The 27,494-nt window shown below is 39.3% G+C and overlaps 2 protein-coding genes across 3 annotated transcripts in view; both read right to left on the bottom strand.

Moving 5' to 3' along the window:
* Positions 1–16,634, bottom strand: part of NETO2 (neuropilin and tolloid like 2) — a 32,104-nt gene extending 15,470 nt beyond the window's left edge. The window contains exons 1-4 of the mRNA XM_049805256.1: positions 16,320–16,634; positions 4,074–4,130; positions 2,425–2,565; positions 191–439 (exon numbers count right to left, since the gene is read on the bottom strand). Coding sequence (XP_049661213.1) covers positions 191–439; positions 2,425–2,565; positions 4,074–4,130; positions 16,320–16,353 — 481 coding nt within the window. The 5' untranslated portion in view covers positions 16,354–16,634. The remainder of the gene's footprint in view (positions 1–190; positions 440–2,424; positions 2,566–4,073; positions 4,131–16,319) is intronic.
* Positions 16,635–22,574: 5,940 nt separating this feature from the next.
* ITFG1 (integrin alpha FG-GAP repeat containing 1) overlaps positions 22,575–27,494 on the bottom strand; it is a 91,922-nt gene continuing 87,002 nt past the window's right edge. The window contains exons 17-18 of one of the 2 annotated variants that reach the window (XM_049805251.1): positions 27,244–27,361; positions 22,575–23,826 (exon numbers count right to left, since the gene is read on the bottom strand). In XM_049805251.1, the coding sequence (XP_049661208.1) occupies positions 23,767–23,826; positions 27,244–27,361 (178 nt within the window). In that variant the 3' untranslated portion in view covers positions 22,575–23,766. Of the gene's footprint in view, positions 23,827–27,243; positions 27,362–27,494 lie in introns of those variants that run through there. The other variant, XM_049805252.1, reaches the window with a different exon arrangement.

Below are 27,494 nucleotides of genomic sequence, written 5' to 3'. Positions count from 1 at the left end.
TTTTCCAAAGTGGTTTTAGTCAAGTATGCGGTAGGATTAGCAGGACTGAGACTGTAACTACTGCATTGTCACTTTGCCTTCATAAGAACTTATGATGAAATACAGCTCTAGACTGCCAGCATAAACACATCCACAGAGTTCCATGGGAGCAGATGGTCATTAACTCAGTCAGAATTTTAGGCATCTTTACCTGGTATAAATGAGTACTTGGCTTGAAACCCCTTTCCTTCCAGCTCCTCATCAGAAGTAAACTTGATCCACATAAATCTCCCCGTTGATCTAATTAGTGCAGGACTTTTCAGACCACAGTAACGATTAATGAGAGGGGAGAAACCAAAAGGTCCATCTCGAACCTCCAAATGATCAAACCGACATTCAAATGAGGGTTCTATGTAATAGGGTTCATCAAAGGTCAACTCAATTCTTTGTCGTGGAGCAGCTAGACATAAAAAATTGAGCAAAAGATTAAATGAAGATCTATATAAAAAACACATGAAGACATGAAATAAGGAAGAGACAGGCCTCCAAAACAGCAAGATGAAAAAGAAACTGGAAACTTCTCAAAATACATCTGGCAGTCTGCTACAAAAACTCAGATATACGGTGATAAATTTTAAAAAATGATTGTGAAAATGATTCCATGAATTTTTCATGGAATTTTATGGAATTTTTTTGCTTGCCGATATTTACTGTTGAAAATTCAGAAATTATATAAATTTAATGCAGCACATGTAACAGATATTAACATATAAGCAAAGATATTCAAACAAGGTTTAATATTAAAAGATAGAAATTAAAACCAGTGTTCCGTGAGAGCAAAGTACATAAAGGACGAAACATTGAGGGATGCAGAAAAGAATGGAAAAGAAAAAGACACAAAGAACCTACTCACTGGTGTATATATCCTAAACATTAAGCCCAAATTTGGAGATCCTTTGGCAGCAGACATGTTTTATTAGAATATTCAGAGAAGTGTAAATGCTTCATATATATTACTAATATGCAGGTGACTACAGATGTTGGTAAGTCTGAACCAGTGACATCCAGGATTTGGATCAGACTCCTAAATCCTGATGAGTTGCAGCTATGGCTACTTTGTGACTGGAGTTTCACGTCTGTAGTTTGGAACCATGACTTTATATTGCATGAATAGCTTTAGTGTTTCTTGGTCTTGTCATCTATTGAGCTACATGAACTTTCAGATAGTAATTGGTGTCTGGAATGACAGCATTAAAGAATCAAATGCTGTCTGCTGCTTCTGAATGCAAAAAGGATTTACTTATACGTCTCTAACACTCTGCTTGGACTCTTACACCTTACTTATACATGAGTTAAAAACATTCATAGCTGTTTGCACATACTGGCAGTGGTCTGCAGGGAGAACTGTATCATAGCTAGAAATTGTGGAGGACCTTGGTCTCACCCAGATATCCATAATGTTTGTGTATAAGGATTGTGAGGACAGAGGTGTGGAAACTGATTCTGGACCCCGTGGAAACTGCCTCATGCAAGGGAGATCCAGCAATGGACCTGGCATGTCTGAACTCTGAAGCTGGACAGGATATCTGCTCTCCAGTGCCTTCACTGGCAGGGAAGATGCCAAACTTCAGATATGCATGCATACAAGGAAAAATGAGAGTGTCTGTGAACCAGTACTATACTATACAAACAAAAACTCACTGAAACATATTACTTGAAATATTTCAATTAACTGATACGAATCTGATGATTAAGCTGACTAACGTTTTTAGCTGACTTCAGTGGATTTTGGGTGCATTCTAGTAAGAAGGAAAAATAATTAGTGCATCCCAAGTCTTGCAGGCTTTATCCAAGATATTCTCATTGGAATGTGGTTTTATTCTAGTTAATGAAATTTTTTTGTCCTCATCACATTATTTTAATAGTGACCTCAGCAGTGCTAAAATCTCTGTATTTTTAGTACAGTACTATGGTAGTCAGATGTGTCTTTTTTATTAATTAAGGACAGCATAAAGATTTTCTGCTTGTGACACAGACTTAGAATAACACAGTATGGTCTGGTAAATGCTGAAGATAGTCTTCAACCATCTTTGCAGTTCATTATCAGCAATACTGGAAGTGATATTAAAATAACAAGCTACAATTTTTATCTGGATAGTTCTGTCCCTTCATAGATTACAGTAGATCTGATGGTGCTTTTTCTGGCTGTGAGAGTATGTCTTGCTCTGTATAGCTAATTCCTGAATATTTGCATTTTCTATTAATTTGTTGCTTCAGAGAGCAAACTTAGCTTCTTGTTCAACCAAATGACTGCAGAATTGATTATATTACCTGTATGGCTATACAATACTTGACAGTATAATAAAATGACACAGTTTTAACAGTTCAAGAATATCCATTTAACAGTAAGATTACAAAACAAAAAAACAGAAATACAGCATGTACCTTCTAAGATATAGATGCACTCTTGATTTGGTGGGTACATGTTAGGGTAGTTTGGTGAAGCAAAATGTCCTCCATTACTTGTCCGTACCCAGTTGTCACACTGGGTAGGAGGAATGCGATTCACTCCAATATTTTGCCCACCTTAAGTGAAAAAAAAGCGATCACATAAATTTCTCCTGTAAGCATGCAAATTTTATTTTGCAGAAGTAAAACACTGACGTAATGCATATTCTATAAAAGAAGAAGGTAATCTCTTTGGTTGAAAACCTTCTTCTATGTCACTTGTTAATATCTAGCTAGGAAGATCTTATGTTTAGTTTAGTGATGTGGTATACCCTGAAGAGATCACAGTTTCTGAGTATCAAATATGTCCAGTAATCCTTGGAAAGGGAAGAGAGGGAGTAATTTATATTTTTTTTTTTACCCAAGGCAGTTTAAATTTTCTGTTGCTTTTCCTTCTAAGTCAAAGAGTCACAGTGGCTGCCAGTACAGCAGCATTATTTTATGGCTTACATCTTCTCCTTTCCTATGCAAATATAATTCAAAGTATTCGTTAGCTTTTACCATTTTTTCGCCTGATTCCAGAGTATAGTGAAGTACATGGCCCTTAGACTGAATATCTATTTACAATAATTTGTTGGAATATAGAATGCTTATAAAAGACTGAATTATAATATGTAAATACACTAAATACAGCAATGGTAGTTAATAAAATTACTAGCAATAGGTAGATTGCACTGGTAGCTAAGGGTCTCATTTAAGATCCAAGCTCTTCTGGATGTACAGGGAAATATGATCCTTGACTGAGATGATGCAGTTCACTAAGGTAGTGTACCACACTGGACAATTTGCAGGAGCTTTGTTAGTTTGGATTTCCTTATCCAAGGAGAAAGAAGTTGGGAATAATATGATCTCGCTGACATTTTTCTTAAGTAGCTTTGGCCCTTCTTGATATCAGCAGAACTGGAGAGCATAAGACACAGGATATATGGTTTCTGCTAGATTTTTCCTAAATCTCACAGGGTACTCTCATAATGTTATTTATATTTATGCAGTTTTTTGTTTGCAGACCTTTGAGAGGGAGTCCATGCTGATAAAGGTCTTAGCTGCCTCCAGTAAATTACATCACCTTCCACTGGTATCTTGGCAGCTTTTTGATTTATGGGGGTGAAAACTTAGTCTCTCCTGCAGAAATTGTTCAAGGAAATTCTGTAGGTGTCAGTTCAAGGAATTATTCTCTCTCAAGTGTGGGTTAATCCCACATAGAAGAAAATAAGGTTTGTGAAACTGATGCCTTCCCGACTCAGCAGGCTTCAAAAATGTTTGTGGGTGGACTATTTGAAAAGCTTGTTGTCAGACACATAAAACATGAATTTCCATGGTGGTTTTTTTTCCCACCTCTAAGGTTTAAAGGCATAGAATTTTAACTCGGTAAGTCAACTTCCATGTTCTTTGTGACTGGATGGCTTTGTTCAGTTGGAAAAAAATTTGGTAAATAGGGGGGAAATGGAAAATACAGGAATTCATATTGGTAATTCAAAAGCTATTAATACCTGAATACATATACCTTCTTTCACTTATATTGCTTAATTAAAAACTATAAAACCGTTATATTTTTTGAAAGAAAAATCATCAAACCAAAACTGTACCTTGTGTCTTCTGTGCAACGGCAATCCCTTCCACTACAAGGATTGTTACTAGCAACACTGATGAGAGAAATTGGACAGGAAAAAACATCAGTAATTCATCAAAACTATAGACTGTTTTCTGCAGTCCCGAGTCATGCAAATCCTAGAATCACTAACCAAAACAACTGCGAACATACAAAAATACTTAATTCATTTATGTGCTTTCTTAAAATTTCAACTTTAGGAAACCAGTGGAGTCTAAGTGCGCTGTTGGCTCTTCTTCCAAGTTCCTTAAGAAAGTGTATATAAGAATAGCAATTTATTGTTTGAGGGGACTTTAAGTATATTTTCTAGAGTATCTACTAATTTGCAAGCATTTCATAAAATTACATGGTATCTATCTTCTGTATAACTTCGATGTCCTGAAATGAGATGTTTCACTGCTGTATTGAACCAGATTTATCCTAAAACTCCATTTGCCTAACATGTACAAAAGACTTCGCCAGCTTCCAAGAAATCAATCAGGACCACAGGAGAACACTGCATGGTCTTACCCCTACATGGATTTCAGGAGCACTATAGGATTGTGCTTGCAAGACTGGTTGTTGTGATGCTGCCACAATACCAGTGATTTCTGCAAATGATGTGGCAGCAGAAAACAAGCAGATACAAGTTCTAATGATGTGGGGAGACTTAGCAGTGACAACAGCTAAGATGTGAAGACTGTTAGGATGTACACTGTTGCAAGCACTCTGGTTTGCCGGAGAGTTGTGTTAGTCTCAGGGTTTGGTACACGCTGGTGTTTTCTGGATTTGAACTGACTAAATATTGAACCTGTTAAAGATTCTGTTATACTCTTTCCTCTGACCTTCCTTCCTTCCAGCTGTCTAGATGGTTTTGCTTTTGGCCTTTCCCTTACGTTTATACCTTCCTTGCACCCAAGAAGCGCCAGTCTGAACAGCACATACTAATGATTCCATATTCCACTATTCACCAACAGTTTTAAAGCAGGCTTAATGTCCAGATTTTCCTAAAATGCTTTGTCTCCTCAGATTGTTAGGGATTACCAGGAAGGGAAAAGAGAATGAAACAGAGTATATAATTATGCTACTCTTCGTATCTTTCATTTGCTTCCGTTTTGAGTATCTCTATAATTCTGCACATGTGTCTTAGAGAACTAGTAAAGTAGGCTAGGACTCTTTGCCCTGGACAGAAGCTGGCTGAGATGAGATAGGATACAAGTTATAAAATTACAAGTGTCATTGAGATGGTGAATAGAGAGCAACTACTTGTTGTCTCTTCCAATACAGGAACCAGGGGTATCAGACAAAGCTAGCAGGTGGCTTGTTCAAAGAAAACAAAGATTTTTTTATTTTTTTTAATGCAGATACTTCATAATGCATCCTTGAAGTAGAAAATTCTGTTTCAGAAACCCCTTTTGCCATAAGTTGTTTGAAGTCCGGGATAGTATTTGGGGCAAATATAATTTGCTGTACTTCTATACACTTTCTGCTTTTATATCTCTGTGAAATAAGATACCAGGCTAGGTAGACCTTTGATTTGACCTGGTATGGCCTTTTCCATGTTCTTAATCTACTTGTTAATACTAAGTCAGACAGGCATGGCCTCACCACTGCAGGGAAAAAAAAGAATTCAGCAGGAATTTTATTGTCACATTCAAGAAGTTCATTTTATTTTCCCAGTTTTCCCCTCTTGTTGCTCAGGCGTTTTAGTGGCTCACGCTGAAATAGCATTTTCTCTATCTGCGATTTTCCCCGTGTTGCTGTTAGACTTTCAGCCCTTTAGAGAGTTCCAGAGTGAGCATGCACTGACTGTGAACAATGGCGATCTTGACTGAACTCATCCAGATGGTACTGTAATGTTGGCATAGATGTATTATCTTGGGGAAAGACAAAAGGAATCAAAGTCTGCCCCGAAAGTGTCCATCTAGCATTTGTGTTTTATTATATAAGTTTCTGCTGCCCTTTCTTCTCTCTACCCATATTAAATCATACTGTATATCATTATGAGACTTTCCTCATCAACAACTGCTTTTTTCCTTTGCAAGTTGAGTTCACAACTGTACGTGTTTTAAAATACCATTATGGGTCTTGCAAACAAGCGTTATGTTCCTAGACGCTCATTTGATTTTGAGAGATGGATTATAAGATAGTAGGTTAAGACTTAGGTAGTTTTGCAATTTCCATATTTGCAATAATTCTGCATTTTCATCAATATTAATATGCTGAAAAATATATTTCTTAACTGTCATTATCCTGATACAAATTATGAATTGTTAATTATTGCTGACTCACCCTAGATTGAAAATTCATCCTTCAAAAGAAAGTATCTAGTACCTATTACTGGTCTTCAAGTTATGGATGTTCACTAGTCCTTAAAGCAAATAGAATAAACAAATATCCCATCTTTATTAACATATGATTGACATTAGTTTTCAGCTATTTTTAGTTTTTAATATTTCTCATATAGATGCTACTACTTAAAAAAAAAATTTTTTTTGTGGCTTCTGTGTTTAAACTGTGCACTCAAAGATCTGACTTTAAGTGCATGAACTTACAATGCATTTGTACTCCTGAGATTGCTTGTCCCTAACAGAGAATATTACATAGAATCTTGATAGTGGTTATAAAGTTGTCTATGTATTTTCTTTGGTTTTTTTCTACACTGGTTCTGGAGCAACACTTCAAAGTTGGCTTTTATTGTTAAAGTAAATGCAGTTTCCACAATCCTATGTAAATCATGTGTCAGTATGTTCTTCTATTGAATTAACCTTTCTTAAAGATTTGCTATGCCCACTCTCTATTTTGCAAGGACATAGTAATCTCTTTATAACTTGTTGTGCTGCTTCTTAAAATGTGAAATGGGCTTTGTCTGTTTTTCTTAAAGCAAACAAACACAAAAATATGAGTGAAGTAAATACTTTAATGACTAACAAAATTAATGCAGACAGTCACTTTCAAGTAACAGTGAAAATCTGGGGGTTCGTTGATTTGTGTTGAGGTTTTTTTAGTACAGCTATCTACTATGGCTAACACTGTTACTGTATACCCTCTTTTTTCTTCTTTTTCACCTTTAAAATATCAGTAAGCATCTCTGTTTATTTCAGTGATTCTGTGCTCTTGTAGAGATACCATAAGAATAGATGTTCAGTTACACTAACCAGTGGTTTCCCTTCTTGAAATGATGCAGATACAGAAACAAGTCTCCTAAAAGGACTTCAGAAAATCTGATTTGCTTTCTCTAAAGCCTGTGCCGTTTCTATTAATAGTCCAGAGCTGTGTATGTGTGTGTAAGTGCAAAACAACAGTGCGTATTTCCTGCAGAACAGCATGGATATGCAGGCAATTACAGAAGATAAATGGGCTGAATATTTGTTTTACTGTCTTCCTTTTGTGATGTTATATGGTTGAGTGGATATACTAAGTATGGTCCACCTTCTCTTTGTTCCCTGCTCTTTTCACTCTCTATTTTTAATCTCTTCTATCTCTTGCCTTTCCCTGGCAATGCCTGTCCTTCTCATGCTCTCAACCACCCTTAAGATATATTCAAAGCAGCCCAGGTAGCAAATGTTTAAGGGCCTTCTTTTGCCATTACTTTTATCCCAGGTGATAGTAAGATAAAGAAAAGAGGTGTCTGTGACTAATACTCTGTATGTGTCCTTATCTCTGTGACATTGCTAGCAAAAAGGTGGAGAGAGGACTTATATCTGTTCTTCCTGAGAGTACTGGGCCTACTGAGGTAGTATTGCCTTAAACTGCATGCATTTACATGATACAGTATAATGTGGATAGCAAACAGGAGTTTTTTGGCTGAGAACAAAGCCCATTAATGTTCATGATGAAAGGAAAAGAAAGAAAGAAAGAAAAAAATCAGTCGGGGTATTTATAGATCTTTTAGACTGCTTCCATTAACCCATTTTTGTGTGCATTTTAAAAACAACAAAGCAGTCACTTGGTGTCCTAAATCCATACCACTTCCTGGAAAAATATTTTTTAATCTCAAAGACTAACTTGAACGATACAAGTCAGTAAGAAGGAAGGAAGATGTCTAGGGAAGAGGCAGATCCTGTAGGATGGTGCAGTGTGGAAAGCTAGTGCTGAACCAGTGTCCTGGTACTGCATGTGGGGACACAGACACAGCAATTAGGGGATACCGAACTACTTTCACAAAAAGTCTTGTAGCACTTTCAGAAGGATGAAGAATGATCTTGTTATTTCTGATAAACTGAAATTCAAATAGTTATAATGCACCTGAACTTGCAATGGGACACAGTATTCCTCTGCTCCTTCTTTTGTCCTTTTTTAGAGTATATTACATATCACTGTGCCATGACTGTTCTTCAGTGTGCATGAAAGGTAACTCTAGACATAGCTCTGTATTCTATTACAGTACAGGAAGCAGAAGTAGTATCTAAAAATGCCATTTGAACATGGCTTGCTAATGTAAGCAACAGCACAAAGTGCAGGATTGCATGACTGCATTGAATATCAAAGGGATAGAAGGGTGGGTTTGATTGTTTTGTTTTTAATGGAGGAGCGTGGTGAGAATCCTACTAGAAGACACTGAAATATGGGAGACTGACCTTACTTAGAGATATTTAGTTGGTAAATATAATACAGGTTAGTGCTTCTGCACCTTATATTGAGCTTCTGCTTCATGATATGTACACTTCAGAAGAGGCTATCATTAAGCCAACAGCAGCACAGCCACTGAGGCAGATTAAGAGGGCCTGCTTTTATTCATGAATCTGGTATTTGCTACAGACTTCTCCACAAATTGTGGTGTATACTTTAATACTACCATTTAAAGCTCTGATAGTTTTTACCTGTGTGAACATTAACTAGAAACAAAGAAAAAGCAGCAAGCTTCTGTATGTTTTTAAAAGAATCCATTTTTCATTTTCTTGACTTCTTTGCATGAAATATTTTAGATCAGATAGCCTGCAGATACTTATATAAATTTTTCAGAGTGAAGACACTAACCATACATTGCAAATTCTTATTACTATTCTGTTGTTGAAATAGGCTTATGGAATAATATAAAAGAATGCCCTGAACTGGTGTAATAAACTATGCATTGTTTGCAGGGGTCAAGATTTTCTTTGCTGGCATTTCTTAAAATTCTCTAAAATTAATCAAAGCTGAAAGAAAAAAAATTGTTAATTTATGTACTGAAGCATATAGAGAGAGATTCACAAATGAGTGGCTGCTATTTCTCTTTAAAAATGAGAATAATATAGTTAGTTTTATAGTAAACAGGTGCTTAACCCAATATTGATAAATCAGTGTGTTGCTTAGAAAAACAAGTGCTTTAGGCTGCAAATCTGACATATGCTTGTACTTTCTGGCAAGATACATTCTTCAGATTTCATGGGATACAGTACTGCTCTGAGCTCTCTATGGTATGTCTTTCCTTTGCTTTTTCTGCATGCTCTAGGGATCTTCACATACAGAGAAAGCAGACTAGATTTGCTGTGTGGCTCTGAGAGCAGTGTCGTTCTTGAGCGATGACAGTGGGGGATCTATGCATGCCGGGAAAGCTGAATATCAAACTGGGGAGCAGTCACGCACAACTAAGAAAGTGAAAAATTCCACCAATTATTTAAGTAAAGACTTAATAATTTAAAATAATACACATTCTTAGTATAGTGGTAGTCAGAATCCTAGGGATAAAGATGACAGACATTGCTTAAAGCAGGATTCACTGTTTTATCTCTGTGCTGTATACCCTGGATTAGGCAGCACCTTGTATACATATAGTCCAAACAGACAGTAATTGGCAACACACAGGTCGTGCATGTTAGAAAATCTTGCCAGAATGCCTGCTTCTTTCTGGCAGATACAGCCTAGAGTAACAAATGCTTGATCTTAATTATATACTATGTTTTGCCTTATGGGAATGAATCCTTTTCTGTGTACTATTCTTAAACCTAGCTCCTAATTTGCCCCATGTGCTAAAATTAATGTTACTTTCAGTAACTGCTAATCACAGTATCCCAGCTTTTACATCCATTTTTTTCCCCACATATGTCTAAACATTGTTAGCTATGAATGTGGTGGGGACATTTGTGATGTCATATCCTATCTTATTCTCTGGCCTAGATTATATGTACCACATAAATTACTTATATGTGTTGTGGTTGCTTTTAAGGACTGATCAAGTGTAGGGTCCCATGATGTTAGACGCTGCACAAATTCAAAGCGTTTGACCGGTCTTCTTGTAAAGAACTTCTGCAATTTAGACAGACAAGGTAAAGCGTCCAGATGCTCTGGATTTTATGTAATTCTGTGTGGATGGTCACCACCTCCTCTTTCAGAAAGCTAACTAAGTGCATTTCTGATTAAAGCCATTTTTAGCTCAGAAACACAAACTGTAAATTCCAGGGAATGAGATTTTTCTCTCTCTTCCTAGCATTTGGTGACATTTGCTAATTGATAAAAGGAATACTGGATTGCATCTGTTGCTGCTTTTTTAGGCAAACAATTCTATTGCTGAGGATGAAAACACAGCAGTTTTCGAATCCCACATGCTCTTACAGTTCATAGTGTATATATTCCTTAATCTCTTGTGGTCTCAACAGGACATTTGCAGATCAGTAAAATGAGCATCAAAGAGCAGTTAAGGTGGCTGCCTATAACTTAGCCTATTAACAGCTCCAGTGATTTCCTCATATTGGAATATACTGCAGGATTACCACAGAATAAAGGAACAGAGATGGTGTGCATCAGGCAAGACATATTTTAGCTGTTTTAAGTCTTACCCAGAGCATGCCAGTGGAGCTGCCAACCCATTTTTAATCCTCCTCACAAAAGCTTGATAGCAGAAGTGGGCTTCACCAGCTATTAACGGTGACTCTAGTGCCTTTCTAAGATCCAAATCTTGTTAGCCATTAGCATGCCAGCAGGATATCTGAATGCACTCAGGTCTATTCTGAGATCTAACAGTTTCATCTCACTCCAGCTGTTTCCAGTAGGGATTCCTCTCTTTTAAGATTGCTGAAGAAACAAATTGGGAGTCTATCTCTGCAGAGAAACCAGGTTAACTGATTCAGGAAGTAAATGCAGTTCTCCCAAGTCCCTTTGATCAAAATCATCTGCAGAACAATTCATGCTTCGATGGATCTGTGACAGAGTCCCCTCTAGGTTTGCTCAAAATATTTAACATTTCTGATCCCTTCCTCCATTAGAAATGCATAAGCAGCTGTGGGCTACTTCATTTTACCAGTTGCTCCACATCCTGTTACTTATAATCCATTCCTGGGTATGTCTGCCAGCAAAACTTCTGCCAGAAGAATGATATCTTTCATTTTTAAAATAGAAGCTTTCCTTTTTTATATGGAAGATCTTTTTTCATCTCCAAGCTGTGTGCAGCAAGAGACTGATGAGAAGGCTGCATGTGCAAACCATGTTGATGAGGAGTTCCAAAAACCTTATTAAAATATATACACTGACTTAAAGTTCAGATGGTTTCCCTGTAGCTGACAGAACTGATCCTCCTGTACATAACTATTCTGAATACATCTTTTGCAGAGATTACTTATTCCTAGAACACTTGGATGGTGATACTTTTGACTTAAAAGTAGATCAGGTTGTACCAAACTTCTTGTTCTTTATTATCAGTATAGTGTATTTTTCAGTGGAAATCTTTTCAGGAATGTCTATTATGGAATTAATATTAAAAATTCTGCTGTCTTCTGTCTAACAACAATTTATGTACAGAGTATAAATGAATATTTTTTTCTAGCTCCTCACTCTCAGTCCCTTAAAAAGAGACTTCTCTGTGTTCATGGATTTTATTGTATGCTAAAGAAGGGGGTTTTGTGAAATGTATTGTTAACGTATTGGCAGTTCTTTCCTGCTACATAGTGGGTCAGCTTTGTAATAACAGAAAATGGAGTGAAGCACAAAGATAAGCTAAAAATGTGGATTTTTTTCATGAAAAGTTACCTGCTGCTTTTTTGTTGAAAAATTTACACTCCCCCAACCCAATCACTTGCAGTATTTGAGCTGGCAGTCGTCAGTCATATAACAATAGACGTAGCAAGCTATTTAAGTTGTTCAAGACTGTAAGTGCTTCATTAATTAAAAAATTTGGAGTGTATAAAGCACAAAAGCAGCAAGCTTTTCTGCAATACTAGAACCCCAATGGTATCCAAGACACTATAATTAAGATTCTTCTTCAGTCCAGATAAGCATATCCATCACTACATATGTAACCTATTTTGTATGTAAACATAGGTTACCTGTGTAACCTATTTTGTGTGTATACTAGAAGAATTTCTGGTATAATTGCAGATGTTTATCAGGTCTCTTCACCATTCCAGCAGTGCATTATATTGTGAATTTCTGACATTCATAAATGATGAATAGCTTATAAAGTTTCATTTTGGGGGTTATTTTTCTGTCTAATCTCTCTCTGTGAATTAAACCTTAGGGAAGGTGTTGAAAACCTAGCTTTTTCATTAGATAGGGATACATAATTCAATAACTCCTTCAGCTTCAATTCAGTGTTATTCTGTACTCTGACTACAACTGTATACCTGATTTATACAGTGAACTTTTCTATTAATGTCAATGTAATTATAACCAACTTGTTCTGTAAAGATTTTAGCAGTCATTGTCAACTATGTCTTAGGAAAACTAGGATTTAATGTTTTTGAAATTATGCTACTGTGGGAGTGGTGCATTTTGGATATGAAATTTGTGTATGTATTAATAGAAAGGCATAATACATACCACCAAATACTTGTTTATAACACAGCAGCTTTTTGAATCCTATTCTACAGTTACTTAAGTTCCTTCTGCTTAACTGCTTAGCAGTGCAAGCTGTTGGGTACTTGGCTTTGAGTGCAGCAGAAAAGGTTGCAAGTAGATCCTGTTTTTACGTAAAAAAATGAAATTCTGATTGACACTCGATACTGCCTTCATTAGGGCCACTGTAGCCTCTACAGTCAGTACTTTGCTTCTGGTTTCAGTGGATAAATCGTGAAATTGTTAACAGATTTTAAAATTATCTTTTTTCTCTGCTTGCTTTTAGCTTTTTGGGGCATTGTTGCACCTTTTGACTTTGGAAACAAGAGGCCATAATTCCTAGCTTTTATGTGGAAGGAAGTATTACTTCCTAACACTGCTTGTTTGTGAGAAATTAGCTGTTAAATTCATGCCAAAATGCAAATGAGGGGGCTGAGCAGGATAGCAGGAAGTTAATCATAGTACGCCACATTCTTGCAACCTGCCAGAGTTAGGAATAATTCTGTACTTTATTGGAAGGCTGGGAATGTCGACTTTCCAGAAGTAGCACTACTTTGTCCTAGCCCTGGCTGCTTGTTGAATTATCAGGACAGTAACTACAGAATTCTCTTTCTGGCTTTTTAAGTTAATCCAAAATAATAACTGAAATAGTCCAAAACTAATGTACAGTCAGGATTTAACTTCGGGTTTGTGGGGCTTTTTAACCAAATAATAGCATATGCAAGTGAAAGAGGAGCCTACTTGAAGAATGGGAACAAGCTCTTAGCAAACACATTTTGGGGGAATAGCAGATATGAGGAAATTCAAGATAGATGTGTTTACTTCCAAAACATAACAGGAACATGGCTTTTATTAAGAAAGCAGCTGCTTTTCTCTGTTATGAAGCAGAGGGTTATAATACTTTATTGTTTTAGAACAGTTGCATTTTGCAAGCTGTGCTAGGATTCAAGAATGATTCTAGTGTGTTTAAAATCTCATTGAGAACTGAAGACAGGAAGAAAAGGCTTTGTCTTTAAAGAACCAAAACGCAGCGAGCACCTTGGCCTCCGATAGGTTACATACACCACTGAGAAAGCAGGTGGGCATTAGCTGGGCTCCACTTCAGCAAAACCTGCAGCTACTGCAACCTCAGTGCTGTCGTGGTCCTCCCATTGCTTCCACTCAGCACTTTTGGCTAGTAGATCTGGATGAGAGCAAATAACCAATCTAAGATGATGGGATTCAAGATGAAACTTTTAGAACTTTTGCTGAACACTATGGAAAGAGGCGATAAGAGTTATATTAGAGATGTTTATATAAATCAGCCCTTATTACCGATAGCTGAGGAAGAGCATTGAGTAGTTCTGAACCAGCATAATAGAAGAAATTTGAATTGCCACAAAGTGAGTGATGGGCTTGCTTCTGCTCTGAGGTATCCAGCCAAAAAATAGAACCTTTGTGGATGACAGAAATGTAAATATGCATTCCATGTTTAGAACAGATTACATTGTTTCTAAGTATTATTAAAAGATACATGACTTTTCACAATATACTGAGCTTAACTGCACTTCATATATGGTTTAGCAGAATTCTCCCAGTTGGAGAAAAAACCCACATTTACTACCACTGTCGGTAGAGTTTCCATGCAGAATTTAAGATGCAACTTGTAAAATACGGAGGCTTACTTTGTTATTCCCAGCAGTTTCCTTTTGGGACTAATCTATGTGCCTATTTATAGAAACCTTTTTTCTTTGTAATTAGATGTAATAATCAGACTATATGAAGACTTCTAGTGAAGAAGAGATAAAAGGGAGTGTATGATGCTAAGTAATGATAGGTTGTTTCTGTAGTCATGGCAAGTGATGCATTCAGAATACTAACAGCTTATTGACTAATGGCTTTGTGCAATTTATAGATTATGAATAATACAAAAAACTTCCTGTAGAAGGACTTCTTACCTGGACACTAGTGTGATTATAAAAGATTGGCATCAGGTCTGTTCAGGAGAAAACCTGCATAGTCAAATTTGCAGCAATCTGAAATGTAATTAAATCTGCATATGTAGAAAGTAATTAAGAAGCAGAAATGTTAGTTGTATTTTATGGTCATTTTATAGTGGTTTATGGTATTTAACTATGTTACTTAAAGAGGAAGTAGGAAAAAAAATATCTAAATGCCTTCTCTCCCCCATGTAAGCCTTACGTTACTATGTTATCTAAACTCCAACGATGGTTAACACCTATATAGAGAGACAGTTGTTTATTGAGAGCAGGTATCTCCTGTCTCTCAATTATTATGCTAATAAATGAAAAATATGTATTTAAACCCTCAAGACATCTGTCCTTCAGGCCAGGAACATGGGATTTTATAGGCCACGGAAACATTCTGGATTTAAAACAGACTTCTTTACAACTTTCATACTGTGGGAGGACATCAGAAACAGTTCTTTACTCTGCAGTAATGCCTTGTTGGCTTCGATAATGCAAGCAGATGCTCCAAAATTTCCTAACGGAATAATTTAATAATAATAATAATAAAGTCCCTGATGGTTCAAGTCTGCTATTGCTCCAGAAGATACAGAATGCTAGAATTAATCTCTTGAGGCACAAGGTTAACTGCCATATCTAGCTTGATTTTCTAACAGAAATACCTTGCCCATTGTCGAGCTGTATAAAATAACACCACAGACAAAGAAATGCTAGGATGAAGAGCCTTCCTCAGTTGTTTACCTCTGAACCGTAAGAAGTTAGAAACAAGATTTAAAAGCCTCAAGAGGAAGAGAAGCACAGGTAAATACCGGTCAGGCAGTAGCTTGTGACTCAGGTTTTGTGAAAACCTTGCTGAAAACAGATCTTACTCCCGATAACAAGTACGATAACCTGATCGCTGTTAGGCGCCTCGTTAGCAGAGTTCCGAAAGCAGAAAGAGTATTTTTACTGTGAAAAGACTGGAGCGTAGGAAGCTCTCGGTGTGTCTCGGGAATATACGGGGCACTAGAGCAGGGTCGCTGCCACCGTGAGCCACGTTTCTGCAGGCTGCGACCCCTTCCCCCTCGCCGCCAACCCGGGGTGCCGCGGTGCTCCCGCCGCCCGCCCGCGCCCAGCGGGGCCGGGAGCAGCTCGGGATGGCTGCGGGCTGCCGGGCCGCCGCGCTCGGCTCCCGGCAGCGCCCGCCCTGCCTACCCCAGCCACCGCCGGCACCGCAGCGCTGGCTTTCGTGTGGAGCGGAGCGGGGCCGAGGACCGGCCGGCCGCCCAGCAGGGAAGCGGTGCGGCGGGGCAGCCGCCCGGGCGGAGCAGCCCCAGCAGCGGCGGGGCAGCCGCCCCCTGCGCAGCCCCCGTGCCCCTCGTACCAAAGTTTCCGCAGGCCGTAGGAGGGCGGCCGGAGCAAGAGCGGGGGCGGGGGGCCGCACGGGGCAGCCGAAGGGGCGGACGCCTCCGGGGGTACCACGGTTTCCCCTCCGGCGGGGCGCGGGCAGCTTCTCCCGCGGAGGACGCCGCGCCGGCCGCGGCTCCTACCTTCCAGCACCGAGCAGAGTTTGTGCAGGGCCATTGTCTTCCCGGCGGGCCGCGGCGGCGACTCCGCGGCGGCGGCGGCGATGATCACCGGCGCTCCATGGCGGCGGCCCCCCGCGAGGGCGCTGTGGCCCACGGCTACGGCTCGGCCGGCCCCCGCCCGCCCGCGGCCATGCCCGGCGCCCCCGCGCGGGGCGCGCTCAGCCTCCGCCGCCCGAGCCCGGAGCCTCCGCCGCCGCCGTGCTCAGTCCCATCTAGAGTGGGGCGCGGCGGGCTCCGTCGGGGCCGGCCTGCCCCAGGGGGCGGAGAGCGGCGGGGCGGGAGGTGGGGGGGGGAGAGAGACTCCCCGTAAGGCGGTCTAAGTGCAGGCCGGCAGCTCCCAGCCCGACTGAGGCGCCTACCGGTAAATGAAGCTCATTTAAGATGTGAGAGGTGTTTGCCTGGATGAGCCGCTTGTACGCATGTGCCCGCCCCCCACGGAGCCCCGCAAGCAGCCACAGCCGCAGCCGGCGGCGCCGCTGTGCTCCTCCCGCACGGCCGGGCAGCGAGCGGGGGCGGCGACGGCCGTCCTCGCCCCGTCCCTACGAGGAGCCGGTAGTGGCCCCGGCCGAGGCACCCCGCCTCGGTTCCCCGCCGTGCATCACGCTCCAGGCCCCATCCTCCCCGCCCGTCAGCGGAGAGAGGGGTCCGGCGGTGCTGGCCGGCAGGAGCGCGTCCCCCGCCTCCGCGGCGACCAGGGCGGAGCGGGCGAGCCGTGCGGCCGCTCTCCGGGACACGGTGGCTCGGATGAACGTGAATCCCCGCTGCTCGCCTTTGTTTGGGATCCGAGCGGGGTCCCGGTGGGGTAAAAGGGAGCCGGTCCTCCCCTTCGCCTTCTGTTCCTCCCCTTCTCCCCCTCACTCGTGGCAGAGAGCCCGTGCGGCTCCAGCAGTGCGGCGTGCCCAGCTGCCTGCCTGGCTGCAGCGTGCTGCCTGCTGCTCAGGCGCCGGGAAGAGCCCATCACACGCTATTGTGCGGCTGTTGTCTGACAAGAGTGACAGCTAAAATGGAGCTATTACTTTACAAGAAGTTAATAAAAAGGCGCACTTAGCCTGCTGCCTGCCCTGGCTCCCATCCCTCCGGTTATCCATCACATCGGGTTAGCTTCTGAGGGGAGATGTTACTTAGGGAAAGGGCCCGAGGTGGGGGCAGGTGGCGATGTCGGGAGAAGGGCTTTCCGCCGGGCAGGGCGGGGAGGGAGAGCTCCCGGACAGCAGGTCCCGCCGCGGCGGGCACCCCGTGGCGGCCGGGGATCCGCGTCCGCCCGGACACCTCCGAGCTGGCGATGGAGGTGCGGAACGGCGAGAGCCGTGCTGTTACGGACAGCCGGGAGCATGGCCGCGAAAGGTTGCCGTACCGATAGGCTACGCGTAAAAATTACAGCCACGCGTGAGAGCCCATTAGCGATTTTTTCCAATCTCCCATAGGCACCACGGGTTGAAGTATCTCAGGTGATTTCACAGAGGATGTCTTTTCCCGCGAACTGCCGATTAGGCGAGGCTGAGAGCTTTTGCTCAGGATCCAGAAGCATTGAAACAAGATGTTTAGATCTGTGCGCGGAGCGCGGTGTAAAGCTTTGCGCAGTGGGCAGGAGGGGTCCGCGCCCTCCCGGCCCGTCCGCCGCGGGGGCTGCGGTGCCGGGCGCGGCGTCCGCGGGTTTCCCGTGTCCGAGGGCGGGCTCCAGCCCCGCTCGCAGGATGCAGGGGGTCACGTTCTCCACTTAACTCGGGTCTTCTCCCCACCGCGGTCGTGCACTGTGATGCAAGCCCGAACCTCCAGGTACCCAGCGCCGAGCTCAGGCACCTTATGGAAGTAATTTGGAACCTACTCGATAGACCCACTAGATTTTGCAAACTGTAAATTAGAAGCGGAATTGCAACTTGCGAATCCGTCTGCTTAAGGAGCAGGGCCGCTCACTACTCTCGAACGTGGTTGTGATGGGTGAAGCTCTGATTCCCTTGTGGTTTGATGCCATGTGTTCGAATGTTAAATTCTTTCTGCGATGTTCAAAGGTCAGCATATCCTGTTAGCAAAGGTCATTCTCTTGCTTCAGATTATCAGTTTAATATTTCAGGCTCTTCCAAGTCAACGCGATTGCCAGTTACGGCGAATTAAGCAAGGAGGGACCGAAGAGCAGTTGGACGAAGCCGGAGAGGAGCCCCGCGGGGCTGCGTGTGCGGGAGGCGCCACTGGTGGCACTCCTCCCTCCGAGCGCTCGCTCCTGCGCTCTGCCCAGCCTCGGGGCGCTGGGGGGACCCGGCGAGACCTTAGAGGGAAGGTCCCGAGCTTTTCTGGGTGTTAAAGATCCATTTCAGTGTTCTAAGAAGGTTGGTGAAGTATTAGGCTTGATGCTCTGGCAAAATCCCAAGTTACATAATTATATTATTCCGCTTACTCGAATTGTCCTTTCAATTTCAAATAGAGATGATACAGTCCTTCTCAAAGGGTAGTTTTCCCATGAATTGTTAAATAGCTGCTGCGTTCCAGCAGCGGCTAAAGCAATTTCTGTGTTCACCTCTTAACCATGGATTGATAGTGGTGTTACGAAAAGTTAAAATCTATAGGGAAAACTCCTATACAAAGACAAGTCCTCGTTAGGTGGATCTACTCTGCATTTTTTTCTTTACTAACAAAAATGTTTACTGTAGTAACTCAAGAAAATACCTGACAGCAGACTAATAATTTCTACTGTATCTGTGCATCATCCACAATTTTTTATCCTCTCTGTGAATACATAAGCACAAAATTAAAATCTGACTATGCTGTTGTGCTGATTGTTGGGAGACAGGGCGTTGCTTTTTTTTCTGGAATGCACAGCGTAGCTGATGGCAAAATTTGGCGCAGATATTTTTATTACTTGCGATGATATAAGAAATGAGGGAACTAGCCTGATTCTCAAATCTCAAGCTGAATTTACATTTAAGAAAACTATTTGTGGTCAATTGTCTCACACTGAAGAAACAGGAGAAAACCCTAGTAATATGTTGTGCTCAATACAAGTTGGTAGTAATTGCAAAGACCCAGTCTGCTACACTCAATTTAACTGAAAAGGTGAACTTCTAGTTTGTCCATTAGTAGTAGTGTAGCAGCATTTCCATCCTGTTCTTTTCCCAGGGCTGTGTCAAACTGTCAGTGTGGGAGACGCAGATAGTAGCATCAACTCATAGATTTGGGGCATATTCTACCATCCTTTACCACTGCTTTCAGAGAAATTTCTCATGCAGACATCCCTGTCACTTTGTCTTGCTAGAGTTATTATAGGTGGTGCTTTAAAATATTTTATAGCAAACTAGTGACAGGTCTGAAGAAACTTTCACTTCCCATTTTCTGAGCCTGCAGGGTGCTAGTTTCCAGGGAAGAAAATGCTGTGCCACTGGGTCAAGCTGGCAGTAAGCTCGAGTTAATTAAACTCGAGTTTGGGAGTTAAGAAAGGTTGAAGACAGCTTTTGGACAGTGAGTTGTGTATTGTTCTGCTCCTCTATTGAGTCATCATGATTATTTTTGGATGGGAGTAGTTAATGGAAGGCAATGGGATTGCTCATTTTGATGTAGGTAAATACCTGCATGAACAGTTAATGAGTCAGTTACACAGGTGCTCTGCTGCAATAAAAGGCTTAAATTTCCATTACGAGAACTGGTTCTGCCTCCTCCCAACAGTTCTTCCTTAAAACTTCCTTTAGTTTGCTGTTCTGCTAGAAGTTTTAATATTACCTGAAGTATTTGCTGCTCTTGAGTAGTAGAAAGTAAATCACAAATAGCCTTAGACCAGCAGGTTTTTACTGTTTGAGGCTATTTGGATGTTGCTTCTAAAAGAGGTTGCAAAAATATAGATGTCAACAGTGAATAATTATGAAAGGAAGTTAGGAGTTACATTTTAACTGTTCTGGTACCTGGATTTGTCATTAGGATTTAGGTGCATTTGATAAATCTTAATTATATACAATTTCTAATTAGAAAATGACAGAAGGTGCAAGCGCCTCTTAGTGTGGTAACATAATATGTAATCATACATAAATATGTATAATTGGCTTTGTTGTTTACTACTGAGTTAAGAACACTGCAAACTTTCAAATAGTCCTGAAGAATACCTATAGTCTTCAGAAAGCTTACTGTGCACTTCTCTATGTGCTAGGCAGTATAATTAGATCTGAGTGTTATAATATACCTGCAAACTTTTCTGGCTCTAAGTTGGGAAATTCAGGAATATAGGGTTAGCGTATACTTTACAATTTTTATGGATTGCATTACAAATGGGATCACATTTTTCATTGAAGACAGGAATTAATTATAAAAATAGTGCTGTGTGGCTGATTATTTTCAAAGTCACAGCTGAGGCCGATATTACTAGTGCCTCAACAGAAAGATCCTGTGGCCAAAATGGAAAAAAAATTAGAATGGATAATAGGACTACTGAAACAGCGTAGCAATATTTCAGATTTAACATCTCTATTGATCTACATTTGTTAACACACCTAGTCTTTGATCAAAAAATCTGGTCATCCCTTTAGAATTAGTACTATTTATTTGCAAAGTTTGATATTACTTGAAGCAAAATTTTACTTTCTGGATTTAAAAAAATAGTTCTTTTGGTTATTAATACCTTAAAAACTTGCACGGTTAATGCTTTCATGTTGTTTTAACAAAACTGAGTTCTGATGATTATAATATCGTAGAAACATACGGATTGACTTCCATTCTATCTAGGTGTCATTTATCTGAAAGTAGTTATGAAAGTCCTGAATTGACTTGGCGCATTTATAGTGATTACTTCTCAATTAACTGTAGCAAATATTTTTAATACAGCTGTCTGTTAAGAAAGATGGCCTCATCATAGGGGGAATATCATACTATATATAATACTCCTATTAATCTGCAGCAGAAAAGTTGGTTCTTTTGTTGGGGGGGACTACAGTGCATTAATGATAAGTCTGGGAGGAATATTCAGTCTTAAAAGCTTCTCATGGAAAATGAGAACAAAGAAAGATGGTATTTCATCAGCCATCTGCCAGTTGGCGTGTCAACAGTATTTTTATATAGGTGAGATTTCACACTGAAGAAGCCTTCCAATAGCATTTCTCACCAGGGCTGTGTTATGGTGGATGCATTTTGAAAATTTATGTAGTTAGAACTATTTCTCACTCCTCAGTTACTGTGATGATCACCTGGAACTACACTTTCTAATGGATGTTGCTTTCTTAAACTTACTGGTAGAAGAGCAATAACCTTACCCAAACGTATTTTTGATGCCTACAGAACAGAAAACCAAAGTACGACATGAAACCTTTGACAAGAGGTTTAACAATATTTAATGCCTTAATTCAAAATAGTATGCATATACTGTTGTGAGCCAAGCTATGAGTAGTTAGAACCTGTGGTAAACTTTATAATAAGAAAGCTATTAAAGCCCCAATAATGTGTTGTATATAAAGTGATGCAATGATGCACTGTTGAGCATGCAAAATACCTTAAAGCAAAAGATACTGAGTTCATTGGTTTGTTAACTTGACAACAGCTTAAATGTCAGCATGAGGTTATTTCATTCCTAATTGTTTTTCCAAAAAAACATAAGGGGGCTAATCTATGTTTATTATAATTGTGATAGAGGGCTATACACAGCATTGTTGCCACAGTGGCATTATGTGTTTAGCCTTATTCTTCAACCACCTGAAAAAGACAGGAAAATATATTGAATTATGCTTCCTCTTCATTATGAAATCTGTTATTACTTTTGCGGTCGGGAGCAAATTCTATCAATGGGGTTTAAAAGGTCCAACACCATTAAGTACTTATCTAAAAAATCTGTCCTTTTCATGCCACTCTAAGAGAAATTAATTAAAGGTGTGCATTAAGGAAATATACTATCCTGAATAATAACAGTAATGCAATATGGAAGTCTCCTTTACTGGCATCTGATCAGTTCGTATTAGAAATATCCAGTAAAACTTCATGGCTTAGACTGCTTATCAGTACTTTCCTGATTTTTGGCTTGGTGCTGTGGTATGAATGGGTCACTGTTCAGCACTGCCATGGTAACAAATGGTTTGATGTGATTCAGGGTGGACATAATCAGTTCAGCTTTGTACCTGCTCGCTCTTTTTTCTGTTCCTGTATTGACAAGCAAAGGTAGTGTTACAGGACAAGTGCCAGACCAGAGGAGATACCTACTGCAGAGATGATTGTCTGTAAGACCACCACTTTGTAGTTTGTTGAGAAAGCATGTTCCAGTTTATCAAACAGCATTTATTAGGAATGCAAATTGACAGATTTAAATGCACAATTTATCATGTAAACTTATATCACCAAGGAATCACTATTAAATAAAAGCATGATTGTTTTCAGAGACACTTCCAGGATCCAAAGTACACTGAGCAATTGAAAGTTTATCATAATTTTAAATATATAAAGTTGAACTACTCATCTTATGTATTATTACAGCCTTATGAAATTTGGGCATAGTAGTGTATAAAGATAATGTACATTGCTTATTCTGAGTGTCCTATTGTATTAATCTTTGTATATCTCATCCCTTAGCAATAAATCTGAGGGAGTCAATCCTCATTCTCCTTCCAGTCCAAAGTGTTTCTTCTAACTTCTTTAAAAACAAAACCAAACAAAACACTCCCATACCTTTCTTTAAAAAAAAAAAAAAAAAAAAAAAGTTTCATAAAGGCTTTAGGCTTTTTCTAAAATAAGTATGGTGATAGTTTAATCACAAAAGCACTTTATGTAATGCTAATACATTTTTATGATTTTAATTTTTTAATGTGTTGTCTTCTCTCTAGAACTAACACACAAATACTGCATCTATCCCATGATGAGCTACTGAACTAGCATTAACATTGCAGGTTTCTTTTGGTTCTCCAATTCCTAAATTCTTTAACTATTGCACATATGGGTTTAAACAAAGAAAAATACAGAGTACTTTTGGTTGAGCACCATTTAGTACAATAAAAAGAATTAGTGATCAAGTCATCTGAGAAATTGGTTAAGCTTAATTTTCAGAAATGCAGGTTATTTTGCAGGAATGTATAAATGACAACACCAATTCAAGTGGTATAAAGTATTCTGCTCACTGAAATGCTAAACTTTATTTACACAGCTTTCTATGAAATATTACTAAAGAATTGGTGGTATGTAAACAACAGTACATGCAATTTGATCCCTTTACTAAGAAAAATAAGTTTACAGTTCTGTTAAATAAAGAGCAAATGCTATTATATACAGTCTGTTAACTGAAAGGCTTTGTGAGACATTCAGGTCTAATTTGAATACTTTCCAAATAAATACCAAATAATGCAACATTTACAAATAGCACACCAGCAGTATTTTCATGGTAATCATTTTACAAATCAGAATTTAGTATTTCAATTAAGCAAATGAGTAGCAGCTCCTTCATAAATATTAAGGCATGTCACATAGCATCAAAATGGAACCGATGAGCCTCCTGTCGCTTCTCTCTGTCATCTGCTTTCTGAAAAATAATAATAAAAAAAACACTTTGTGGGATCTAGAGCAATACTGTTACAGAAATGAGTTGTCAAATGTCAGAGAATGGTTGATTTTTTTCCCAAGTCACTCATTTGACAAAAGGCAAAAAGATTAGTAAAAGCCCAAATAATTAGCTTTTAAATGATGGCAGTTTGAAATAGCAATAATCTACTAAAAATTGGCTTCTGCTGGTAATGCTAAGCTGTTTTAGTATTTGTGACCCATTATTTTCTATTATTTCTAATAATGCTTTTTTAAAAAGGAGTATTTAAAAATGAATGTTTCCTAGTATGCATTTATTTAGTCTGTATTATAAATACGAAATGAAATTACACTGGATTAATGGTAAATGTCATCTATGTTACACTTAAAATGAGATTCTTTTTAAAAAACTCTGTTAAACACAAATTTAGACAAAGATGGTAGTTCCACCATCAATTAACAGCACCAAGTAGGCTAAAAATGTGCTGTGTTTTTGTTTGTATTCAAAGAAGTAAGGTAGGATGCATTTCCCTGCTTATTTATGCAGAACACACATTGATCTGCTGAAAGAGTAGTTTGGATAGTGCTTGGAAAAAAGCAGCATATTTAAATTGTACCTATAATCCATGTAATATGTAAAAACATGTCACCTCCCACAAGCCTCCTCTTGTGTTCTAAAGCAGTAACAGAGCATGAAAGCACTTATTAAAGGATTTTTGAACACAGTGTGAACTTTTCTAGATAACAGTGTTTTTGTCATGACAGACAGTATGTGTAAATCCTAGCATAAGATAATTTAGCAAAACAGATTTAAATGATTTTTAGCTTGCTTATACCTTTTTTTTTTTAATGAGTAAAATGAAGAAAAGCCTTTAGAATATGCTGTTGTGTGGGCATTCAGATTTGTATCTCAGTTGATAAATATACATAACAATTTTGGTAGAAATCAGTGCATGTGCTCTGCCATGAAAGTTTGTCACCTGCTTTGGCTCAAGACCAAAGATTTCCTCATCACACAATGTTTATGTATGATAGCAACTCCGTTGGATTAACTATAGATTTTACTGCATTTTGTGGCAGCAGCAGAGCTGTCAGTGAAGTTTACGATATATCAATCTGGCTTTCTGACAGAGACTTTATCAACGTCAGTAGTATTTTTAATGTCAAAAATGGGGTGGGAAGAAGGGAGTGGTGTACTCTTTCCTACATTGAAATGCTTGTCACATTCCACAAAATTTTATAGTCACACTTAGAAAGCAATTTTCACTCCATTTCTTGTATGCTTCCTGAAAAAATTACTACTTCAAATTTGACAGTAACTGATACTCTGATGAATCCATCAAAACTTCTCTAGCAGTAGTATCAATGTGTAGTGTTCACATGACTAGCCCCCTCAAGACCACAAAGCAAGTTATAAAGAATCAGAATAGAGGAATATTGAGGTCCTTAGCTAATGTAGTAGGACTATACTTGTAAGATGAATAATGGTGTACATTCTTCCTCAACTTCTCTTTCAGTTCATGGATCAAACCTAAAAACTAGTAACTGAGATTTGAAAGCTTTTTTTTTTTTTTTTAAATGGATCCAAAATTTCTAAGGAATGACAGCGCAACATACTATTCCTACAGTTATTTAAACAACTTGGCTGGCAGACAAGTGTATAAGAACTATTGTAGACAAGGAGCTCCTATTACTACTTATCTGCAGAGGTCAAAGTACATGGTTTATTTTAACTGCTGAATAAAACACTGCAGCTTATAGACAGATATATCCTCTGGGGGAAAAGAAGAGATTGTAACTGCCAGTACATTTCCCCTTCCTTTCTTTGCTATAGGTACTCTAGAGAGGTCTGTAAGGGAAAACAGCATTTAGGCAGAACAGTAATTTTATGAGAGGATTACTGAAAGAAGCAGTAAACCAAGAACAAGCTTAGAAACAAAGAACTTTGGAGTTTAACTCCCAGTCATGTCTGTGATGCACAATCCAGCCTTGGTCAAGATTCTTATTTGTTCTGTACCTCAACTGTTTATTCTAAAAATTGGGAAAGTAAAAATCAATAGGAAGGCATTGGAAAATTACAGGAATTGACAAATGTTTATACAGTAGTCTGAAAATACACACAATTTATCCAAATATTTGTGCCTATTTTGAGCAAGATGCAGTGGTTGGAAATGACTTTATAATACAGCCAATACACCACTTCATTCACACATACCTAATGGGGTTTAAAATGGCTCAGAAAGCACTCACTCTGGGCTGAGTGCTTCTTTACATTCCAATACATAATTATTATAAGAAGAACTGTTTTAAATGTTGACATTAAATCTCTATTTTTCCAGGTGGAATTATACATAGTTAATCCTTCCCCAACTCAAAGTCCAAGTATTTTTTCTGCTACTCTTGTTGCTTAAGGTGTGTGGGAGACAGAGCACAGTGTGGTGCATCCAGTGCATAATCCTAGCTAGCAGTTAGCAATGCTCTCTAGGTACAGTATGACATGCTAAGGACAGTCATCATAAACTATATTTCTTTGCCTTTGTGTGTTTTATTCTCAGCTTACTATTATTTGGAGACTGTATCTAACATTTTGAAGTGAAGACTGACAGACAACATTTAAATATGAAGCATGTGCAAAGACTATCTGAATGTTTAACAAGGTCATTTTATTTCCACAAGCACAAAATAACAAACAGTTCTACCATGTCAAAATGTGCAGTAATTTTATTTGACAGCTAAGATTATGGTTTGGGTATGTAGTAGCATTTATTGGCAATCCTGCCAGTTGGATATGATTGTGAACTGAGCATAGTTAAGAAAAATGGGAACGCATTTCTTTGTGACATGAAAGGCCCCTTTCAAAATGCTTCTTCAAATCAATGGATTTCTATACACTGCATGTATAATTCAGACACACAGAGCAAAGCAGCCAATACGCACACGATTGACTCCCTATACAGTCTTGAATGCTAATGTTAGTGCAATCAGCAAAGATAGATACAGACAAAGGGATGTTTTCCTTATTTTTAGATTACCAGCAGAACTCAAGGTAAGTAAACTGAGTTTATGTTCTATATTCCAAAACAGTACTCCTTAAACTCTGCAAAATAGAAAGCTTGGTTATGAAACAAAACCGTCTCATTTAGTTGGGAATAACTGCTTAATGGCAAAAGCTTATCCATGTTGCTCTTCATTTCCCTTTTTAAGTATCTTAGAGCTTAAATAAAAACAATGCCAATTTTTAAGCTTGCAGTAAATATTGAATTAATAATAAACACCTTTTGGGAATTAATGCAGTCTATGTCAGAAATTATACTGCAGAAAACTACGCAAAAAGCCCCCAATGTACAAGACTGTAAAATACTAGGAAGTGTTAAATAGTATAGAAAATGTAGAAAAGAATCTAGATAATTAAGCTTACCTTTTCTTGCCAGTGTAATATGCCAATTATTGCCAGGATGAAAACGCAGACACCAATTAAGGCTATAGCTGTTAGCAGCACAATGTTACTTGGGGTCAGATACAGCTTGGCACTCCAGCTATTTAGAGTGAAAATCCAAGGAAACATTAATACCCTTCATTAGGAAGCAGAAAACAGATTTAACTTATAAAGCTGAAAAGAATCTGCTAGTGTAAGACAGGTAACATCTTGCTCTACAGAAATTAGTGGCT

This window comes from Accipiter gentilis, chromosome 7 (genome assembly GCF_929443795.1).
Source record: "Accipiter gentilis chromosome 7, bAccGen1.1, whole genome shotgun sequence".
NCBI lineage: Eukaryota > Metazoa > Chordata > Aves > Accipitriformes > Accipitridae > Astur > Astur gentilis.
Note: the sequence above shows the minus strand (reverse complement) of the source record. Positions and strands in the feature narration are given on the sequence as shown.